Genomic DNA, 17,671 nt, shown 5'->3' on the forward strand with positions numbered 1-17,671 from the left:
AATATGTTTTTATTTTAAAACACGTGGAAAAATGGATTTTAAAATATAATTTTAAAAATTAATTTTTAGAACTATTTTAGAAAACATTTTCCAAACACAACCCGACTTCTCCAAAGTACCCATCTCCAAACAATGTTTTTAATGTTTAATAAGCACTTGGTCTAGTAGGAATAATTAAGAAGGTAGCAAAGAAAGACTTCTTAATATACCCATTACCTTCATAACACAAAATTAAAAACTTCTTAATACACCCATTACACAAAATTAAAAACAAACCCACAACAAGCAAACCCAAAAAAAGAAAAGGAAAATACAGCCACCTTCTACCAACACAAAACCCTAGTAACCACCCAGTACAAACACAAAACCCTAGCTATTGCAGGGCAGGAAGACAAACACAATTCCTAAGAGAAAAACATCTTATTTTTCTATGATCAGCTTGTGGCCAATCTTGTAAGAAGCATAAGCATCAATGCAAGCGTACTCAATCTGATTTTCACTGAGAACCCTGGCCTCCCAGTTACTCATGCTCACATGCTTGGGCTTTTTCATGGGCAGGTTCGTTACTTCCCATGCCAGGTCCTTCAGTCCCGGCCGCCGGAACCTCCCCGGCCACCGCTGCATGGCAAGATCCCTAATGTCGGCGCTGCGGCTGCAGTCTAGCCCATATTCATTCTTCAGCTTCGCAATATCGTCACCTACCTCAATCCCCACAAAAGTGAAGTTGGAGTCTGCGAGGAAGCTCTTGAGGGACTCCGGGATTTCGTCCATGTAGAACAGCTGAAGAATCAGGCACTTGTCGTCGATGCAGAGTTGGAGCGTGGCGGACTTGTTGCTCATTGATCGGATCGGGTGAGGCCGCCACTCGATGTCTAGGCCGACCACCATGGGCTTTCCGGCATGTATGGAGAGAATTTCACGTACCCATTCGTCTGCAATGGCTGCCTTGTCGGTTAGGGTTGTTTCTATGGTTTTTCCGGCTAAGATGACGGAGTATTTGGAGGTAGTGGGGTTGAAGGTGATGGAGGAGGGGTTGGTGATGAATCCGAACATGGCTTCTTTGTTGTATAAGATGAAGGTGTTGTCTGGTTAATTCTTTGCTACTAGTTGGTATTTATAGAGCTTAATTTTGATTTTTAGCTTAGCCAATAGCCATATGACTCTTTGGAATCTTGCTTTTACTTTTCTTTAATGCATATCTAGCACGTAGTAGGTTAATCTTTTCTCCACAGTGGCCAAAAATTTTGAAACCTTATATTTGATGGTGAGATCAGGTTTGGTAGGGAATTTAAGAACTGGTTTTAGATTTTGGTAGTGTTTGTTTTCTTGACTTTTCGTTGAAAGCAATTTATTTTCAAAATTTAGGTTGTTTGTTTTTTTACTTTTTCATAACTTATTATAAACTTTTTACCAAAATAGAAAAAGGCAAATGTGGTGTTTGTTTTTTTGACTTTTTGCTGAAAGCAATTTGTTTTCGGAATTTAGGTTGTTTGTTTTTTTACTTTTTCATGACTTATTATAAACTTTTTACTAAATAGAAAAAACCAAAATATGTAACTTTTTCTAAATAGAAAAAATAACATATTGATTTTTCTTTACTTAATAGAAATAAAATATTACAAAAACAAACCTAATATTTAATACTATTAAACATTAAGGTTCTATTTAGAATTAAGTAAAAAACCAAACATAACCAAAATATGAACCTTTTTTTAAATAGAAAAAATAACGTATTGTTTTTTTTTTTTTTTTTACTTTTACTTAATAGAAATAAAATATTACAAAAACAAACAATTTAATATTTAACACTATTAAGCATTAAGGTTCTATTTAGAATTAAGTAAAAAACCAAACACTACTTTTGTAACAAATTTTTATTTTTTAAGTATTAAAAAAATTAAAAATATTTTTTATAATTAGGTGAAATGCACTTTAAATTAAGAGCCTATTTAGTTAGGATTGATATGATGATTAAAAGTCCATTTGTTGGTCATTTTGGGAAGCACTTTTAGCTTAAAAAGTGTATTTTTTTTTTTTTGAAATTAGATGATTGATAAAATTTAGAAAACATTTCTAAAAATCTAAAAAATCATGTATGATGTTTCCTAAAGAAACATTGATAAATAATTCTCCTAAAAACATTTTTGAATACACTTCAAGCAAATGTACTCTAAAGCAATTTTTATTTAAAATTCTTTTATTTGGGAATATTTACATTAGAAATACATGTAAAAGAGAATCATTGTTTGGATATAAAGTAAAAGAAAGTGTCTCGATAGTGTTTTTTATTATCTATTATATAATAATAAAATGTTTTTGTCTCAGGATCACTTGAAGTGAGTCCTTTAGGTTTTGAAAAGTATTTTTGAAACTTTGTGAAACATTTAATTTTTGTAAGAAAGTTCATCCAACAATAGGTAACACTTTTAATCCATATGAAAATCACTCATAAACAGGTTTTAAGAATAGATTTGGGAGTGATTGTGGTAAGATCGAAAATGCTTTGTAATGCTTAGAAGTGATTTCTTTATAAAGTTAAGTTATTACAAAGTTTCAAAAATCATTTTTAAAATTCTAGAGAATCATTTCATTTAATGTGATTTTTTGGCCTTGAAGAAGTCAAAACCTCTTTTTTAAATTTCACAGAGCTTTTATGTCCATTTGGCTAGTTGTATTCAAAGACCCTAATTAATATAGAAGTTAAGAAAATATCATTTCACGTAGAAGCTCTATTCTACCCTCATCCTAGTGTTTGCCAGATTACTTTTTAAAATGGGGGAACATTAGGGGTGCAAATTAGGTGGGTTAATCCCACCTAACCCAAATCTAACATAGTGTTTGGATGGATTTGGGCAAATATTTTCAATATTCAAGTTAAACTTGAGTTAAGTTTTCTTAACTCGAACTTAATTTGGGTTCAAGTCGAACTAAGGTTCGAATAACTCGAGCTTAACTCAAATCCGATTTAATATTTTTATAATATTTATATCATATATAATATATTAATTTTCTTTTTAGATTTTAAAGAAAAAAATATCAAATTAAAATTATATTATATATTTTTTCATTTTTTTCAAGTAGATATGTAAGTTTATTTTTACTTTTGATTGTTTTCTTGATTTTTTTAAATTTTGGTATAAATATATAAAATTTTCTTTTTATAGACAAAAAAAAATAAAAATGCTATGAATGGATTTTGAATCATGCAACCTAATTAACCTAACCAATTCAAGTTTAACCTGATCAACTTGAGTTTAGCCTGACCAGCTCGAGTTTAACCTGATCAGTTTGAATTCAACTTGATTAACTTGAATTTAAAAAAATAAGGTTAAATTGAACTTGGACTGAGTATCTCGAATTAGAGGTCGGATTAGATTAAACTTGAGTTGATTGTTTCCTAATCGGGGTTAGATTCAAAATAACCATTAATTCAACCATTCCAACTAAGTTGTAACGCTGGAAAACATCATCATAATTACATCATAAAATAAAAAATATTAATTCACTTGAGACTGATTTGGAGTCTTTGGACATACATTAGAAAGATCCCGAAAGTTTCATGGAAATTGATCGGTCATCATTGTCATTGATTAGACACAAGGAATATGTAATACTTTTCCAAGCAAATTAAAGTTCCTTGGTGCCTAAGGAATTTTACTTGCTTTTTTCATAGCTATGATACATGCTGAAAACGTCATCAAAGAAGTATTCACAAGGTCATGATCAGCCTTGACACCTATGGAACTTTCACTAGTGGAAATTAAAGGCCACTAGAGATTATTGGAAATAGTTTCCAAAAATTTGTTTTTCACCATAGTTTTTTGGAAACAATTTTCCCCCCACTCTATGTGTGTTTTTTCACTCAAGACTTGTGAACTTTTTTACCATGGATGGATTTCCATTAATGGAAATCAAGGGTCATTTGAGAGTATTTTTAAAAATAATTAATATAAAATATATATCGATTTTTTACAACTATTCTTAAATATGAAAAACAATTTCCTTAACCTATTACGAATATTATTCGTAAAAGCATTATATGCATGCATCTACGATATAAAAGTTTTAAATCTATTTCCTATATTTTTAATTTTTTCATGGAACATTTTATGAAGTATTTTAAAACATCTTAAATTTCACTTTATTTTCATAATAAATTTTGTAAAGATTGTTTTCGGTTCAAAATAAACATGCTTTTGAAGTTTGGAAAAACAATTTTTTATTCTAAAAAAAAGTACAAAATTGTTTTTAATAGCAAATAGTTCTTAAAAGAGTTTATCATCCTACCTCTAATATTCAAAACAAAAAAAAAAAAAAAGGAAAAAGAAAAGAAAAGCAAACAAGTGAACGTACTATGGCTAAAGTGAAATGCATGGCCGACCATTTGTGCTTTAATGAAAATAAAGTTGGGTAGGTCACAAAATCTTTGATCTCCTTGATGCTTTGATTAGAGAAATATGAAATCTAGTGTGTAAGTAGTGGTCCTCTAAAAGCACATATGAAATCTAGTTAAAGCTAAAAGAGCACGAAAATTTTACATAGTTGATGAGAAGCTTTAAGTTGAAGCTAGTATGAGGTATAAAGCATAGGCTAACTCAAATGACTTTTTAAGAGTAAAATTTTATTAGTTTGTTACGTTTTTTTATGCTTTATTCGTAACATCTCGAACTTAGAGGTCGAAGGTATCACAATCATTTCATATTTCGAATCCAATGCTCAATATATAAATGACCCTAATTAATAAAACAACAATATAGGTTGTTTAAAATTTTAATATAAATTAATTGTAAATGGCCAATCAATGTCTAAATAATAAATTCATTCAATAATTATCTAAAAATACTTAAAATAATAATTCTAAAAAATCTGAATCAAATAGAGTACTAAATCATCTATGGTAAAAGATGATACTAACAAAAGGGCATTTTCATCGCTATTACTTATTGTTAATATGATTTGCATATGAATTGTGAGATAAAAAAACGAGGTTGAGATTTAACATTATACATAAATAGTGGGATTCACATTAGGTAGTTATCTTATTTTTTTTTTTTTGGTAAAGAAAAAGATTTTCAATCAATAGTATACTAAATAATTAATTATATAATTATAAAAATAGATTAAAAATAAAACATTATATATAAAAATTATTTAAAAATAATAATTTTGAGGAGAAAAGTTTTAAAGGGTTATTTATATGGGATGTCCCTGTTTGGCAACTTTGATTTGAAACCCAACTTAGTTTCCAAGGTATGGACCAATAATTTATATAAAAATAACTACAACTGAAGAATCAACATCCTTGAGTTTGATTTTTGTAATAATGAATTTTTTTTTTAAAATATTTTAATTCAAACACATTAATAATTCCCATTGTCATATAGTGTTGGAAGTATCATTTTGATAGGAATGAAGTCATTGGGAACTGTCCAGGATAAGAACTTCTGCCACTGACCAGTGACCACAAAAGCTTAATACTTTTCCAAGTTTTTGACTAGGAAATTGACTAATGATGGGAAAGTAGGTTCACCCTAAGGGAAATTTGCTTGCTTTTGTTTTACCCACAATGTAGGTTAACATGAAAGAATTTAAAAGGGTTCCAAGCATGTCATTAGTTTCTATGCCTCAAAGTTTTGTAAGTTTTAAGGCTGATGACCTTCTGAGTACTTTATCAAAATGCAATTCTTAGTTATGGAAAATAGTTGTCAAAAAAATATCTTTAGAAAACAATTCTTCAATATTTTTTAGAATAAAAGTTTATTCGAAAAATTGGAATGTTCTTAATCTATTTTTTTTTTTTATGTTTTTTTATATTTTTTTTAAAAAATAAATTTTGTCTACAATGCTTTATTTTAATATATATATATAGTTTTTACAATTATTTTTTAAAAATAAAAGTGATTTAAAATAAATAAAATATGGTATTAGAAAATACTCTATTCTTGAACCAATTCTAAAAAACTATTTTTAAGAGGATGCAGTTTCCAGATGGTCCTTATAAGAAGTAATCCAAGCTCTACTAACAAAAAGAAAGAAAAAGCATAAGATGAAGGATGCCTAAAGTGAAAGATGCATGGACCAACCATTTGCACTTTAATGGAAATAAAGTTTGATTATAGGATAAAGCATACATAGGCAATTTCTTGGTGATGGACAAAAACTATATTAAATTTGATAGCTACTACTTTTGAGTTTTGAATATCAATTGTATGCAAAAATTTCCCTAGCTTGGAAAAAAATATACATACATGGTAACTAAATCATTTGCAAAAGAAATACCGTAAAATTGAATTAAACACCATCTAAACGACACATAATTAGGGCAAAGATTGTATAAAAATTAAATGTATTAGTGATCATCTTGGGAGCACATGATATGAAACTTAAAATACGTTAGATGATGATTTTAAAAAGTATTTTTAGTCTTTATATTCTAATACTTAAACAATATCTACATATAACCCAATTTTGGTGGTGCTTCGATCCAATTACCAGATTAACTTTAGGTATTCCTTGAAGTTGAATAAAATGATGGAAAATTTGACACTAACAACATTATAATTAATTTTCAACCCCTCCACTTCCAAATACTAAATGCCACTGCACTGAATCATATGATCAACTCAAGTACTGGTTCCAATGCACTGAACTAAGCCATATGCAACAAGATTGAAGGGAATTGAATATCATTATTTATGATTACTGGTCCCTTAAGTGTCACAGTCTCTACAAATTCTTTCTAATTTACCAATATAAACCATCTTCAAACAATTATATTTTGTGTTCTCAAACTTCTCATGGTAGCAAGAAATTATACAGAACTCATGATCATGATGAACCCTAACAACACTATAACCTTCAACCCCAACACCTCCAAATACTCGGTCAACTTCGCCGGAAAAACCATAGAAACAACCCTAACAGACAAAGCAGCCATAGTTGACGAATGGGTGCAAGAAATCCTCTCCATATATGCAGGAAAGCCCATGGTGGTTGGCCTAGACATCGAGTGGAGGCCTAACCGGATCCCATCAATGAGCAACAAGTCTGCCACCCTGCAACTCTGCATCAACAACAAGTGCCTCATCCTTCAACTCTTCTACATGGATGAAATCCCACAATCTCTCAAGGGTTTCCTTTTAGACTCGAACTTCACTTTTGTGGGGGTTGAGGTTGGTGCTGACATTGACAAGCTTAAGAATGAGTATGGCCTAGAGTGCAGCTGCAGTGCAGACGTTAGGATTCTTGCCATGCAGCGGTGGCCTGGGCGGTTCCGGCGACCGGGTCTGAAGGACCTGGCATGGGAAGTGGTAAATCTGAGGATGAAGAAGCCGAAGCATGTGTGCATGAGTAACTGGGAAGCAAGGGTGCTTAATGAAAACCAAGTTGAATATGCCTGCATTGATGCTTATGCTTCTTATAGAATTGGCCACAAGTTGATCATAGAAAAATATTGAACAGATGGATACTTATCTAGCTAGGGTTTTGTTCTTTAGATTTGCAGTAGTCTTTATTTGATTATTTGTGACCAAGCATTTGAAATGAAGAACATATTATGAGTTTGATCTTACAAAAAATTTGGCATGGATCTCTATAACATTTATTCACTTGTCACATACACAAATACATCTTCAAGCAATTACTAGTTGTGTGTTTTCTCTCTACCTTTTTCTTGGTTATCCATATGGGATATCTCTGTTTGCTGTCTTGGGCTGAGCCCATGTACCATACCCGACCATTCCACCAATACCTTGGTCACTACATCCATGGGCTCCCTTCCTTGACCCACTTGCTAATGGGACTCTGAGGGCCCAATAAGATGTCTAGTGGTCAACTCTTTCTCATAAGACAAGGCCTCGTAACAATGACATGTGTGCTAATAAATGAAGCCACGAGTTTGAATGAGGGCATGACAAGTGGGGAGTTGCCAAATTGGGAGAGTAAAAAGAGTATTGGTGTTTTAGGGGCAGTTGGATTTTGACAACTCAAAAGTGCCCTTCCTGTGTTTTGTCCCTTGTCCCTTTTCTTGTAGGACCTGTCTCCTCCTTTCTCACATGGCAGCAGCCCAAACCCACCTCAAAGAACAACCTAAATATTAAACTAGCTAGACCCTTTTTGTAAGGTAAATTGAGATTATTGATCATAGTATGAAGCCACAATGAATCATTTTTAACATAAAAACCACCGACTTTCAAAATAATGGGCCTTTTAGAAAGTAAATTTTTTTGGGTTAGATTGAATGGATTAGGTTATGGCATTCCGATGGGATAAGATTAGGTTGGTGGGGTGTCAATTAAATGCTTAATTCAAGCTTTGCTTAAGGTCATCTTTATTGGGTTGTTAAGGTCAATTAAGATGGGTAGTGCTAACTGCTAACCATTCAAAAGCCATCTAAAAATATCAAAGTAGCCCATTTTTTTAATGCCAATTCTATGGGATATGGTGTCCTAAGCTCAATCAATTCAACCTTGATAATTAAAAACCAACAATGAGAAGTGTCCATTTTTAGGCCTAACTCCATGAGATAGGGTGCGTGTCCTATTAGTTGGGGCAGGGGTCTTAACATTACTCGATTCAAGCTTGACTTTGATCTTGTTGATTGGGTTGTTGGGGTAGTGTCCTATTTAAGTACTCAATTCAAGCTTGACTTGGGACATCTTGATTGGGTTGTCTCCATCCAATTAAATCAAAAACCAAAACCCACCCTCTTTTACTCGGAAGTAAACCTCATTTTTATGCCCTTCCAAGGGGTAGGGTGCCCTATGAGTACTTGGGCTAAAAGACTATTTACCTATTTCAGCCTTTCATGTAGGTGACCAAAGCATGAAACTGATTGAGAAAAAAACCCCACTATCTTTATTGTCCAAAAAATGACTTACAAACTTGTTTGTTTCCAAGGATTTAATAAGAATGCGAAAGAAGAATCTGTGGTCCTCAACCCAATCATGGCATGTCACTTGTCGTTAGCGCGTGAAAAGGGGACACATGGCTAAAATTGTCAGATCAGGTATCCCCGCGGCCTGACAAGCTGAACACGTGGAGGCATTTAAGAGGAAAATTGAGTGTGAAAGTGAGGTGGCTTCTGCCACCGCCAAGAGCAACTTGCCACGTTCAATTTAAGGGCACCTAACCCTCCCTAAAGGGTCAGTGCATGCCCATGAACATGAAGCATTAGGGGCTCATGCCCATCCACATTGCACTCTGGATAAAAATAAAGCCCCCCCATGAGCCAGGGTGCCCTATTTCAAAGGACACTTGATTAGTTACGTGGTGGATTTAAAAAAAAAATACAAAAATTTTAAAAAATAAATTTTAAACTATTTTTAAATTTATAATGCATTTAAGAAATTTATTTGAAAGTTATCCCTTGAAAAGAAAATTTCAATTTAATTTTAAAATTAATTTTTGAAAATGTAACTTTTTTATATTTGAGGTGAAAGTTATTTTTTCAAAACATTACTTTTAATTAATATTATTTAGAAATAATTTCAAAATACCATATTTTAATAAATATTTTTTTTAAAATCTATTCATAGTTCAAGTGTTCAACCAAAATAATCCTTGGCTCGTTGCGGTTGACCGTGGCGAGTAGCCATTGGGCTGTCGTGATTGCGAACTGACAACGGTGTCGGTATAGCACAAATGTTAGGCCCAGAACAGGGCAGGGATGCCCTACCATGGGCTCAAATGGTGGGGGGGTGGTGCCCTTAGAAATGCATGTTGGGGCATTTGAATGAAAAGGAACTAAGGAAGTGCCGGTCTTAGAATGGGGAATGTGAAGTTTTGGTATGGGTATGTCTAGAAAGTATTAAAGTCACTCTTACATGTGAGGCATTTTTGGGAGGTTTTGTTTGGGTGGGGCTGTAGGGCAGGGCACTTAAAATTGTAGGGTCACGGAGGCACATGTTATGTGGCTGTTGCTCATGAATCCTGTTTTGGCGGATGTGCTAACTTTTAGGGGCGGTGGGATCGGGGCCTCTTCCCACCACCCTCCTTTTTACTCACTAGCTCATATCCCACAAAACATGGCCCTTCCGATCATCTTCTTAAAAGATGAAAAAGAAGAAAAAAGTAAGTTTTATTTTTCGATTTTTTCAAAGTTAAGAAAGTACTTACAATTTCAAAATGTTAGTAACATTGTAGTTTTAAAATGTCGAACAAATGACTCACATTAATAAACACGAGAAACATGAATTAATTTTCTTAATACCATAAATCATTATTATAGAAGTACTTGTAATTGCAAAATGTTAGTGGCATCGGAATTTTGAAATATTTTAAACAAATGACTCATGCTAATAAACAGGACAAACGCATATCATTTTTCTTAATAGTACAAATTATAATTGCATACTTTTATTCGATACAATATTTTTCTTTTAAGTCATTATTTAATGGTGTTTATAAATTATGATTAGGATTCCGAATCTCCTTTGATTTACAAATTACAAAAATAAGAGAAGAAAAACAAAAAGAAGTTGATAATTTGAAGAGTATATGAGAAGTTCAGAACCCATGATGTGAAATGTTATGTAGGTTAGCCAAAGGATGGAGAAGGTCCATGGTCCACCCCCTCTTATCTCAATTTGTCTTTGCTTAAAAGATCAAAGATGAAATATGAGACATAATCAAATATCTAATTGTCTGCCCTCTATCAGAAAAGAAAACTACTTTGGGATTGGGGAATTTGGATACCATTTCCATTTCCATTTCTAAAAGAATTTGGACTACTTTTGCCTCCAAGCCATGCTTCCTCTAATCCTTACCTTCTATCACTTATTGAAAAGCACGATAAATATTTGTCCATCTTCTGCTTTTTCTTTTCCTTTCCATGTTTGTCTTTTTCCCATGATCATATTTGCACCTTCTCCTCCATTGTTCTTTCTAAGTAATGTTTGATTTGGAGAAAATTTGAGAAAAATAAAATAAAATAATTTAAAATTAATAATTAAATCATTGAAAATAATCCATTAGGTGGCATATTCACTTCAATTAATAATTAATAAATTATAGTATAAAGGAGAAAATTTAAAAAAGAAAAAAAGAAAAAGAAAGAGAGAGAAGAATAATGAGGAATAAAAAAATTGAGGAAGTGGAGGCTCCAAAAGAAGAAGAAGAGGCAATGCGATGTATACAATAAAATACATGAATTTTAAATCTCATAAAAACAGGATTGGAAAAAAAAAAAAAGTAATTAACGCCTGGCGTGATAAGCAGTGGCCTTAGCAGCTCGGCGGCTGCAAATTCGAGCTCGAGGCGCCGGTGCCAGCGAGAAGCTCGGCTAGCGCAGTCATGGCTCGAACTTGCATCTCCAAAGCCGCTATATAGTCAGTCGCTTCTTCTAAAAGATTCGGGAACGAAAGTTTCCGGCAACCAGGAACTAACCGGCCGAGGACGCGCACTCGCCGCTTCAGCGGGGGTTCCTGCTTGCTCACCGCCGGCTTCCTCAACCGGTTATTACCTGTCACCGTCACCTTCCTCCTCTTCCTCAGCCTCAACCCGACTCGACTCGTCATAATCGCTCGACTCCACCGCGTCCTTCCTTTCCCCGCCGCAGCCAGAACACGGTCAGCCGCTTCCCTCACCGCACGGCCGCGATGTACAGCCGCCGCAGGAGCAGAGCTACGGCGCACTTTGGTGATAGCCTCGACGAGTTTCGCTGAGTAGATCTGCTGCTCCGCCTCCGTCCTCCACCTCCCTCCCCTCTTCACCTTCTGACTCCCCGACTCCATTTTTTTCCGTTTCCTCCTATTGGATTCCATCGATCTATAACCACCTTCAGAATCTGTCACCATATACGATTTCTCCATAGAATAGCTCCTTGTAGTCTCTACACACAAAAACTACAAGCAACAACAACCGTATCATCAATTTTGAATCAAAACCAAAATCAAACCAAATCAAAGCCAGAAAACAAAGAAGATAGAAGATAGAAGATAGATTTTACCATCAAGAAATGAAGAGTCTGGATTGATGTGATCGGACAACATCAACAATCATGACATTGAAGAGAGACGTAAATGCTGAAAAGAAGAGGAGCAAGAGGAGGAGGTGGTGGTAGGAGGAGAGATGAGTTGAATAGAAATGGGTGAGACGGAGGAGAGAGGGGGCTTTAAAAGAAATCACAGGAAAGCACGCGTCATTACATTGCTCACATTTATTGGTCTGTCCCCGATTTCGTGCGCCGAGGTTCTCTTTTATTTATTTATTTATTTATTTTCCTTATTCTATTTTAATCTTTTTGACCAATTTACCCTCTCACATTCCCGGACTGCTTTGACAATCTAGAAAGAAAAAAGGAATTTTTATTCTTAAAAATAGAAAATAATTTGTTTTAAAAAATATTTTTTAAAGTACTGTTTTAAAAAATAATTGTATAAATATAAAAATATATTATAAATAAAGAATTGTATATACACATATTTTTAAAATATAAAAAATATGTTAAGAATATTTTAATTTCTCAAACAAAATTTTACAAAACATATATAATAATTTTTAAAAATTTTAGAATTGTTTTTAAAAATATTTTTCAAATAAAGCCTTTGATTTTTGCCTTGGTATCTCAAATTTTAGGGCTCATTTAGAAATATCTTTTTAAAAAAACTTTAAAAGATAATTTTAAAAATAAATTTTATTTATTTTTAAAAATAAAATTATATTAAAAATTTAAATATTTAAAAAATTCTTATATATTTATGTATAATATGATATTTTTTTAAATAGTCTTCCTATTTTTAATTACCACTTAAAATATTATATCAACATAAAACTTAAAATATTTTAATTTTATTATTAAAAACATATTTTAGAAACAAATTTAAAACATAATTTTTTAAAATGGATTTCAAATTTGACCCTTTTATTCCTAGAAAGAATAAAATTTTGTTTTTATTATTTAATAAATGGCATTATTTAATGAATGGGTTCATTGATTAAAATTAAATAATTGCATTTATTTTTATTGCAAAATAATTTTTCCAATAAACTCCAAAAGAAACCCAAATCATAAATCAGTGGGTGCATGTGGAGAGAAGAATACTAGAGGGGTCATGTGCAGGGGTATTTTTGTAAATGGCTTTCTATAATTCACACAAGAAGCTTTTGAGAGTAGTTGGGTCATGGGTGTTGAAGAGAAGCTGGTCGTTTAGGCCACCTTCTTCTATTTTAAAATTTATTCCTCCCCTTTTATTTATTTATTATTTCTTATACTTCTCAAATTATATTTAACAAATGTGCCTTTGTAATCACTCCATACATGGAGTGCAAATAACAAAAGGGGATTTCTTTAATTTTTTAAAAATTTATTTGTATTGGATTTTAATATATATAATATAACGAGATATTATTTACGTGTTTAGTATCTCTTCATATTTTTTGTACTCTTGATCATATTTTTATACTTGATTTAGATTATGATATTTAACAAGAATATTCGAAAAGAGTTGTTTAATACCAAAAACTACTTCTATTTTAAAATAATGTGATTTTTCAGGGTGTTATAGGATATTCATACACAACCTAAATCCAAAATTTTCCCGGAAAATTGAGGGAGGAAAAAAAAAAAACCCACACCCAAACAGCTTATGGGATGCTGTTTAAAGCATCTTAACTTGCTTCAAAAGACAGAAAAATCTGAAAGAGAAATTAGGTCAACCTAAACCTTCATTTGGTGCGAAGTAATAATTTATTAATATAATTATTAAGGGTGTGTTTGGGGGTAGTTAATGTTTTGCATTGTACGTTAATGGCATGTGAGAAACATTTCCCTTGGATTTGACACCATGTACTTGGATAAGGCCATCAATTTTCCAATTAAGGGAAGTACAAATTTTACTCCATACCATTTTTTTTTAGCTTTGTACCAACCAACCCAAAAATCAAATGTATTTTTTTTTCATTTAAAATTAAATGTTGATGATTTTGATTTCTAAAAAATAAAAGTATTTATTAATTCTTCCGATGATATAATCGGCTCAAACAAAACATATATAATATATAAATATTTTTAATTAAAAAAAATTAATTCAACCAACTTATCATGTTATATGAATGGGTGGAGCCAAGTCTTCAAACTAGGGATGACAACAGGACGGGATCGAGACGGTCACCCCATCCCAATCTTGCCCATTTTATTCAAAATAATTCTCATTTCTGTCCCATTTAAAAAATTAAACAGGATGGGATGAGAAGGGGACAATACTAGAACCCGTCTCAGATTTTAAATTTGTCCAAAATCTATTTATTAAAATTGAACCTCGTCTCATTAGAAACGGGATGAAACGAGTATTCGAAAAAACCTACCCTATTATCATCCTTATCTCAAACTAAGATGGATTATTGGAGAGGTGGTTTCTAAACAATGAAAGACGCCATGTGAGTAAGGACACAAAGCCCTTTATCATAATATCAAAATAATTTTTTTATTAAAAGAAAAAAAATTATGTATAATGCACCAAGCATATGTCTTTTTCTTATCGTGTCTTGCAAGGCCAGTATGCTTAATTGATATAAAATTTTTAATCTTATTCTAATGATTTTTATTTAATCGGGTTTGCCGACGTGGAGGTCGATGATCGGCTAGACAAAGAAAAGTTGGCATCCACCAATTGGTTAAGGAGTGTGGCCAGTGGAATTTGTTTTTATTGTGGGAAATGATTAGTGGGTGATGCACACATGGGAAAAGATGGAGAAAGGAAAAGGGGCATGTGGTTGTTTCCATGGCTTTTTCTTTTATTTTCTTTTTGTTTTTTAAAAAATTAATTAATTTTTTTTTCCCATCATCTTTTGGCCTTTGTTTTGTTTTTCCCTTTGATGGGGTTTTTGGTCTCATCCTTTCCTTTATGGGGTATGTGGACAGTCTTCATCCACATTGCCTAGTGCCTACAGATACAGTCTCATACTTTTTGCTTTTCTCCTCTGCATTATTATCATTTCTCTACTTTTCTTTTTAAAGTACATTTTTCATGGTTCCGGGCCTTTGGTCCAACTCTTCTTTTTTTACCTTTTCTCATCATGGTTTATTGCATCACCTAATAATTTAACTTTTGGGTTCTAAAAATCATTTATTTGTCATTAATAACTTAACATGGTATTAGAACTCTGATTTATTAAAAATCTCGATCTTAAGTTTGTTTGTTTATCAGACATCTCAAGTTTTAGTTTGATTATTTATTTTTCTTTCTCTTTATCTAGATTGCCCACGAAGAAATGTGTCAACTTAAACTTTTAGGTTAAATTGACAGTTTAACGAATCTGACATCATCCTCTTAACCATAACTTTAATCCATATCATGATTAGGATAACTTTATGGACTAGCCATTCGATACGTCTTTTGTAAATTGAGATTGTCGTGTTTTGTTTAGAGATGTTTTGCATTCGTACATTATCAAAGCATCCTAGGCATTTTTTAGGCATAATCTAATTTCAAGGTAGGTTTCAAATCACCCAACTGCAATATCCCATCCCATGATTTTCAATCAATCACTCTAATCTTGAAACAAAAAAACTCATGCAAAGCAGAAAAACAAGATCAAGAAATGAAGCTATAACAACTAGATTAACCAACATGTCACAAGAGCAAGAGTCACACATATTTTCTATTCTTACAAACAGTCAAAGAGCCAAAAAAAAACCTTAAAAGAATCGGAGGAGCCCCATATGAAAACGATATGCCAGAGAGGTTGCCTCCTAGTGTGAGACAAGCTTCAATGTCACAAAGGAAGAGTCCTCCATCTGCAACTTAAAATAAACCAAGACTGATTCAGTGTAAATCACAGAGACCAAGCCTGCAGTCCTCCACAACCATAAAAAAATAAGAATCAGATACTCAACAATGAGATATTCAACCCTCAAATCATACAGTAGTGGCCAATAAATCCTGGAATTTTTAAAGTTATCTGAGTCAGGAAATGAGATTTACTTTGGGCATATAATACTGAAAAAGCTTCAAACGACTGCAGGCTTGATGATCATTTTTAAAGTTATCTTAGTCATGCAATGAGCATAGAATACTGAAAAACTAGACACCACGCTTTTCGGTTGCCTCTTGCATCGACACATCAACAAAAACCTCAGAACTGTGGATTGTTCTGTTGGACAGCACAAGATTTCAAAGTTATCTCAGTCAGGAAACAGGATTAACTTTAAGCATATTAGGTATATAAGAAAAGAAGCTTCATATGAATAGGAAGCATTTGTGCTTCCGTGATTGACCCAGTAGTAACTTTCAGCTTCTCTGATTGACCCAACTAATGATATATTATATTCCTATTAAGATTCTTACTTATCGCTTCTAACAACTACTTTCTAAAAAAGGGCCAATTGGGGCTCATTCGGTGTCCTTGACCAATCAAAGAGTACACAGAAATATTAGTTGGGAACCCCAATTAACATGTCGTGATTACACAAGACAAACAACTCCAATTAGTCTTCCTACATTGCCTCCCCTCACATGGGCTCTCCAAAATTTTTAATGTAGATTGATAAGGATTTTGTGAATGCTTGAATTTGACAGGCAAACCATCTCTTGGTTTCATCTGTCACGGGTGTGGGCTTTTGGTTGCTCAGTCATTGACTGTCTAGCTCGTTGTGTCGGTGTGTCTAGACCTAGACTGCTGCCATACCACCAGAACCATCGGCCTATTTTTAAAGGTTTAAGTTCTAGGTGCAATATGGGTTTGCCTATAAACAAGTGGGCTTCAAGTTTCAACCATGAATTGCTGCAATCCAGGTTTAAACACCTTCGTCCACTCAAAGAAAAACCGCAAAAAGGGAAAAAATGACCTGGGGATAAGGAACTATTAGGCACTAGCTGCTAAGGGAACCTCACAAACAGATCGTATTTTCCTGCCTACCTATTCAAATATCAATCATATGCTCAAATTTTCATTTCACAGAACAAGGACTGAGCTTCCATTTCAGGAAAATGTGATCTTAGATTCAGATTTGTGGAGTACATGCTAGGCAAATAGCCGTGATCTGTGACAAGTTTGGTCTAGAGGGGAACCACCAAGGCCAAGGCCCACCACGGGCTTGAAAAGAAGAGGGGGGAAAGTCAGTGCATGAACTCAACCTACAAAGTGCATGGCAATAAAGAAATATTCAGACAGAAATGTTGGAGATAAGATAAACATGGGATTTGGTGGAATGAACGTGTTTTCCGCTGTCATCTACTAATATTATAATGCATCTTAAAGCCTAGATCGATTAAACATATGTAATAAGTTCACATTAGTTGATTAGGGACTGTCTAAAGATTGTCATCATTTGGAATTATATATGCGTTTGCTTGGTATGGAGGGGGCTATTCTGGTCCTCTGCATTAATAAACACAAACTTTATATAATTCCAAATAATTGACCTCACCGTCATCATCTAACCAGTTTAAGACAAGTGCACACGAGTGCGTGCCTTGGTTGACAATCCATCCTTTGCTTATCTCAAAGACAATGATGATTATTCTAACAAATGATAGGAAAAAAGTATAACAATGCAATCACAGAAGCCAAATTGAATTTTTCATTTGACATATTCCTAGAATTATGGCAATTCACAGGCCTGAGCATGGACCCAAGTGGGCTCTGTTCAATCACACTAGAAACAGTAATGAGAGTCATGGAATGAAAGTCCAGCAGTTAGGGCTTTTGGACATTAACTCTATGATGCTAA

The 17,671-nt window shown here is 33.2% G+C and overlaps 3 protein-coding genes across 3 annotated transcripts; 1 reads left to right on the forward strand and 2 right to left on the reverse strand.

The window, feature by feature from the left end:
• Nucleotides 1–174: 174 nt before the first annotated feature.
• Nucleotides 175–1,102, reverse strand: LOC100258017 (3'-5' exonuclease). Its single transcript, XM_002277487.3, has one exon. It carries the CDS (start codon nucleotides 1,051–1,053, stop codon nucleotides 421–423), a length of 633 nt encoding a protein of 210 aa, XP_002277523.1. The 5' UTR covers nucleotides 1,054–1,102; the 3' UTR covers nucleotides 175–420.
• A 5,728-nt stretch (nucleotides 1,103–6,830) lies between these two features.
• On the forward strand, nucleotides 6,831–7,457 carry LOC100252882 (3'-5' exonuclease). The gene has a single exon (XM_002277505.4). It carries the CDS (start codon nucleotides 6,831–6,833, stop codon nucleotides 7,455–7,457), a length of 627 nt encoding a protein of 208 aa, XP_002277541.3.
• Nucleotides 7,458–11,107: 3,650 nt separating this feature from the next.
• Nucleotides 11,108–12,169, reverse strand: LOC100252798 (transcription factor bHLH149-like). The gene is made up of 2 exons (XM_002281810.4): nucleotides 11,948–12,169; nucleotides 11,108–11,843 (listed from the first exon to the last, which is right to left on the reverse strand). Exons 1-2 carry the CDS (start codon nucleotides 11,948–11,950, stop codon nucleotides 11,223–11,225), a joined length of 624 nt encoding a protein of 207 aa, XP_002281846.2. The 5' UTR covers nucleotides 11,951–12,169; the 3' UTR covers nucleotides 11,108–11,222.
• Nucleotides 12,170–17,671: the final 5,502 nt, after the last annotated feature.

The sequence above is a fragment of the Vitis vinifera genome, chromosome 14 (genome assembly GCF_030704535.1).
Source record: "Vitis vinifera cultivar Pinot Noir 40024 chromosome 14, ASM3070453v1".
In the NCBI taxonomy this organism is placed as follows: Eukaryota; Viridiplantae; Streptophyta; class Magnoliopsida; order Vitales; family Vitaceae; genus Vitis; species Vitis vinifera.

Bases quoted from the DNA above. Each gene is read 5' to 3' on its own strand.
- LOC100258017 (XM_002277487.3), bottom strand. From the start codon at position 1,053: ATGTTCGGATTCATCACCAACCCCTCCTCCATCACCTTCAACCCCACT.
- LOC100252882 (XM_002277505.4), top strand. From the start codon at position 6,831: ATGATGAACCCTAACAACACTATAACCTTCAACCCCAACACCTCCAAA.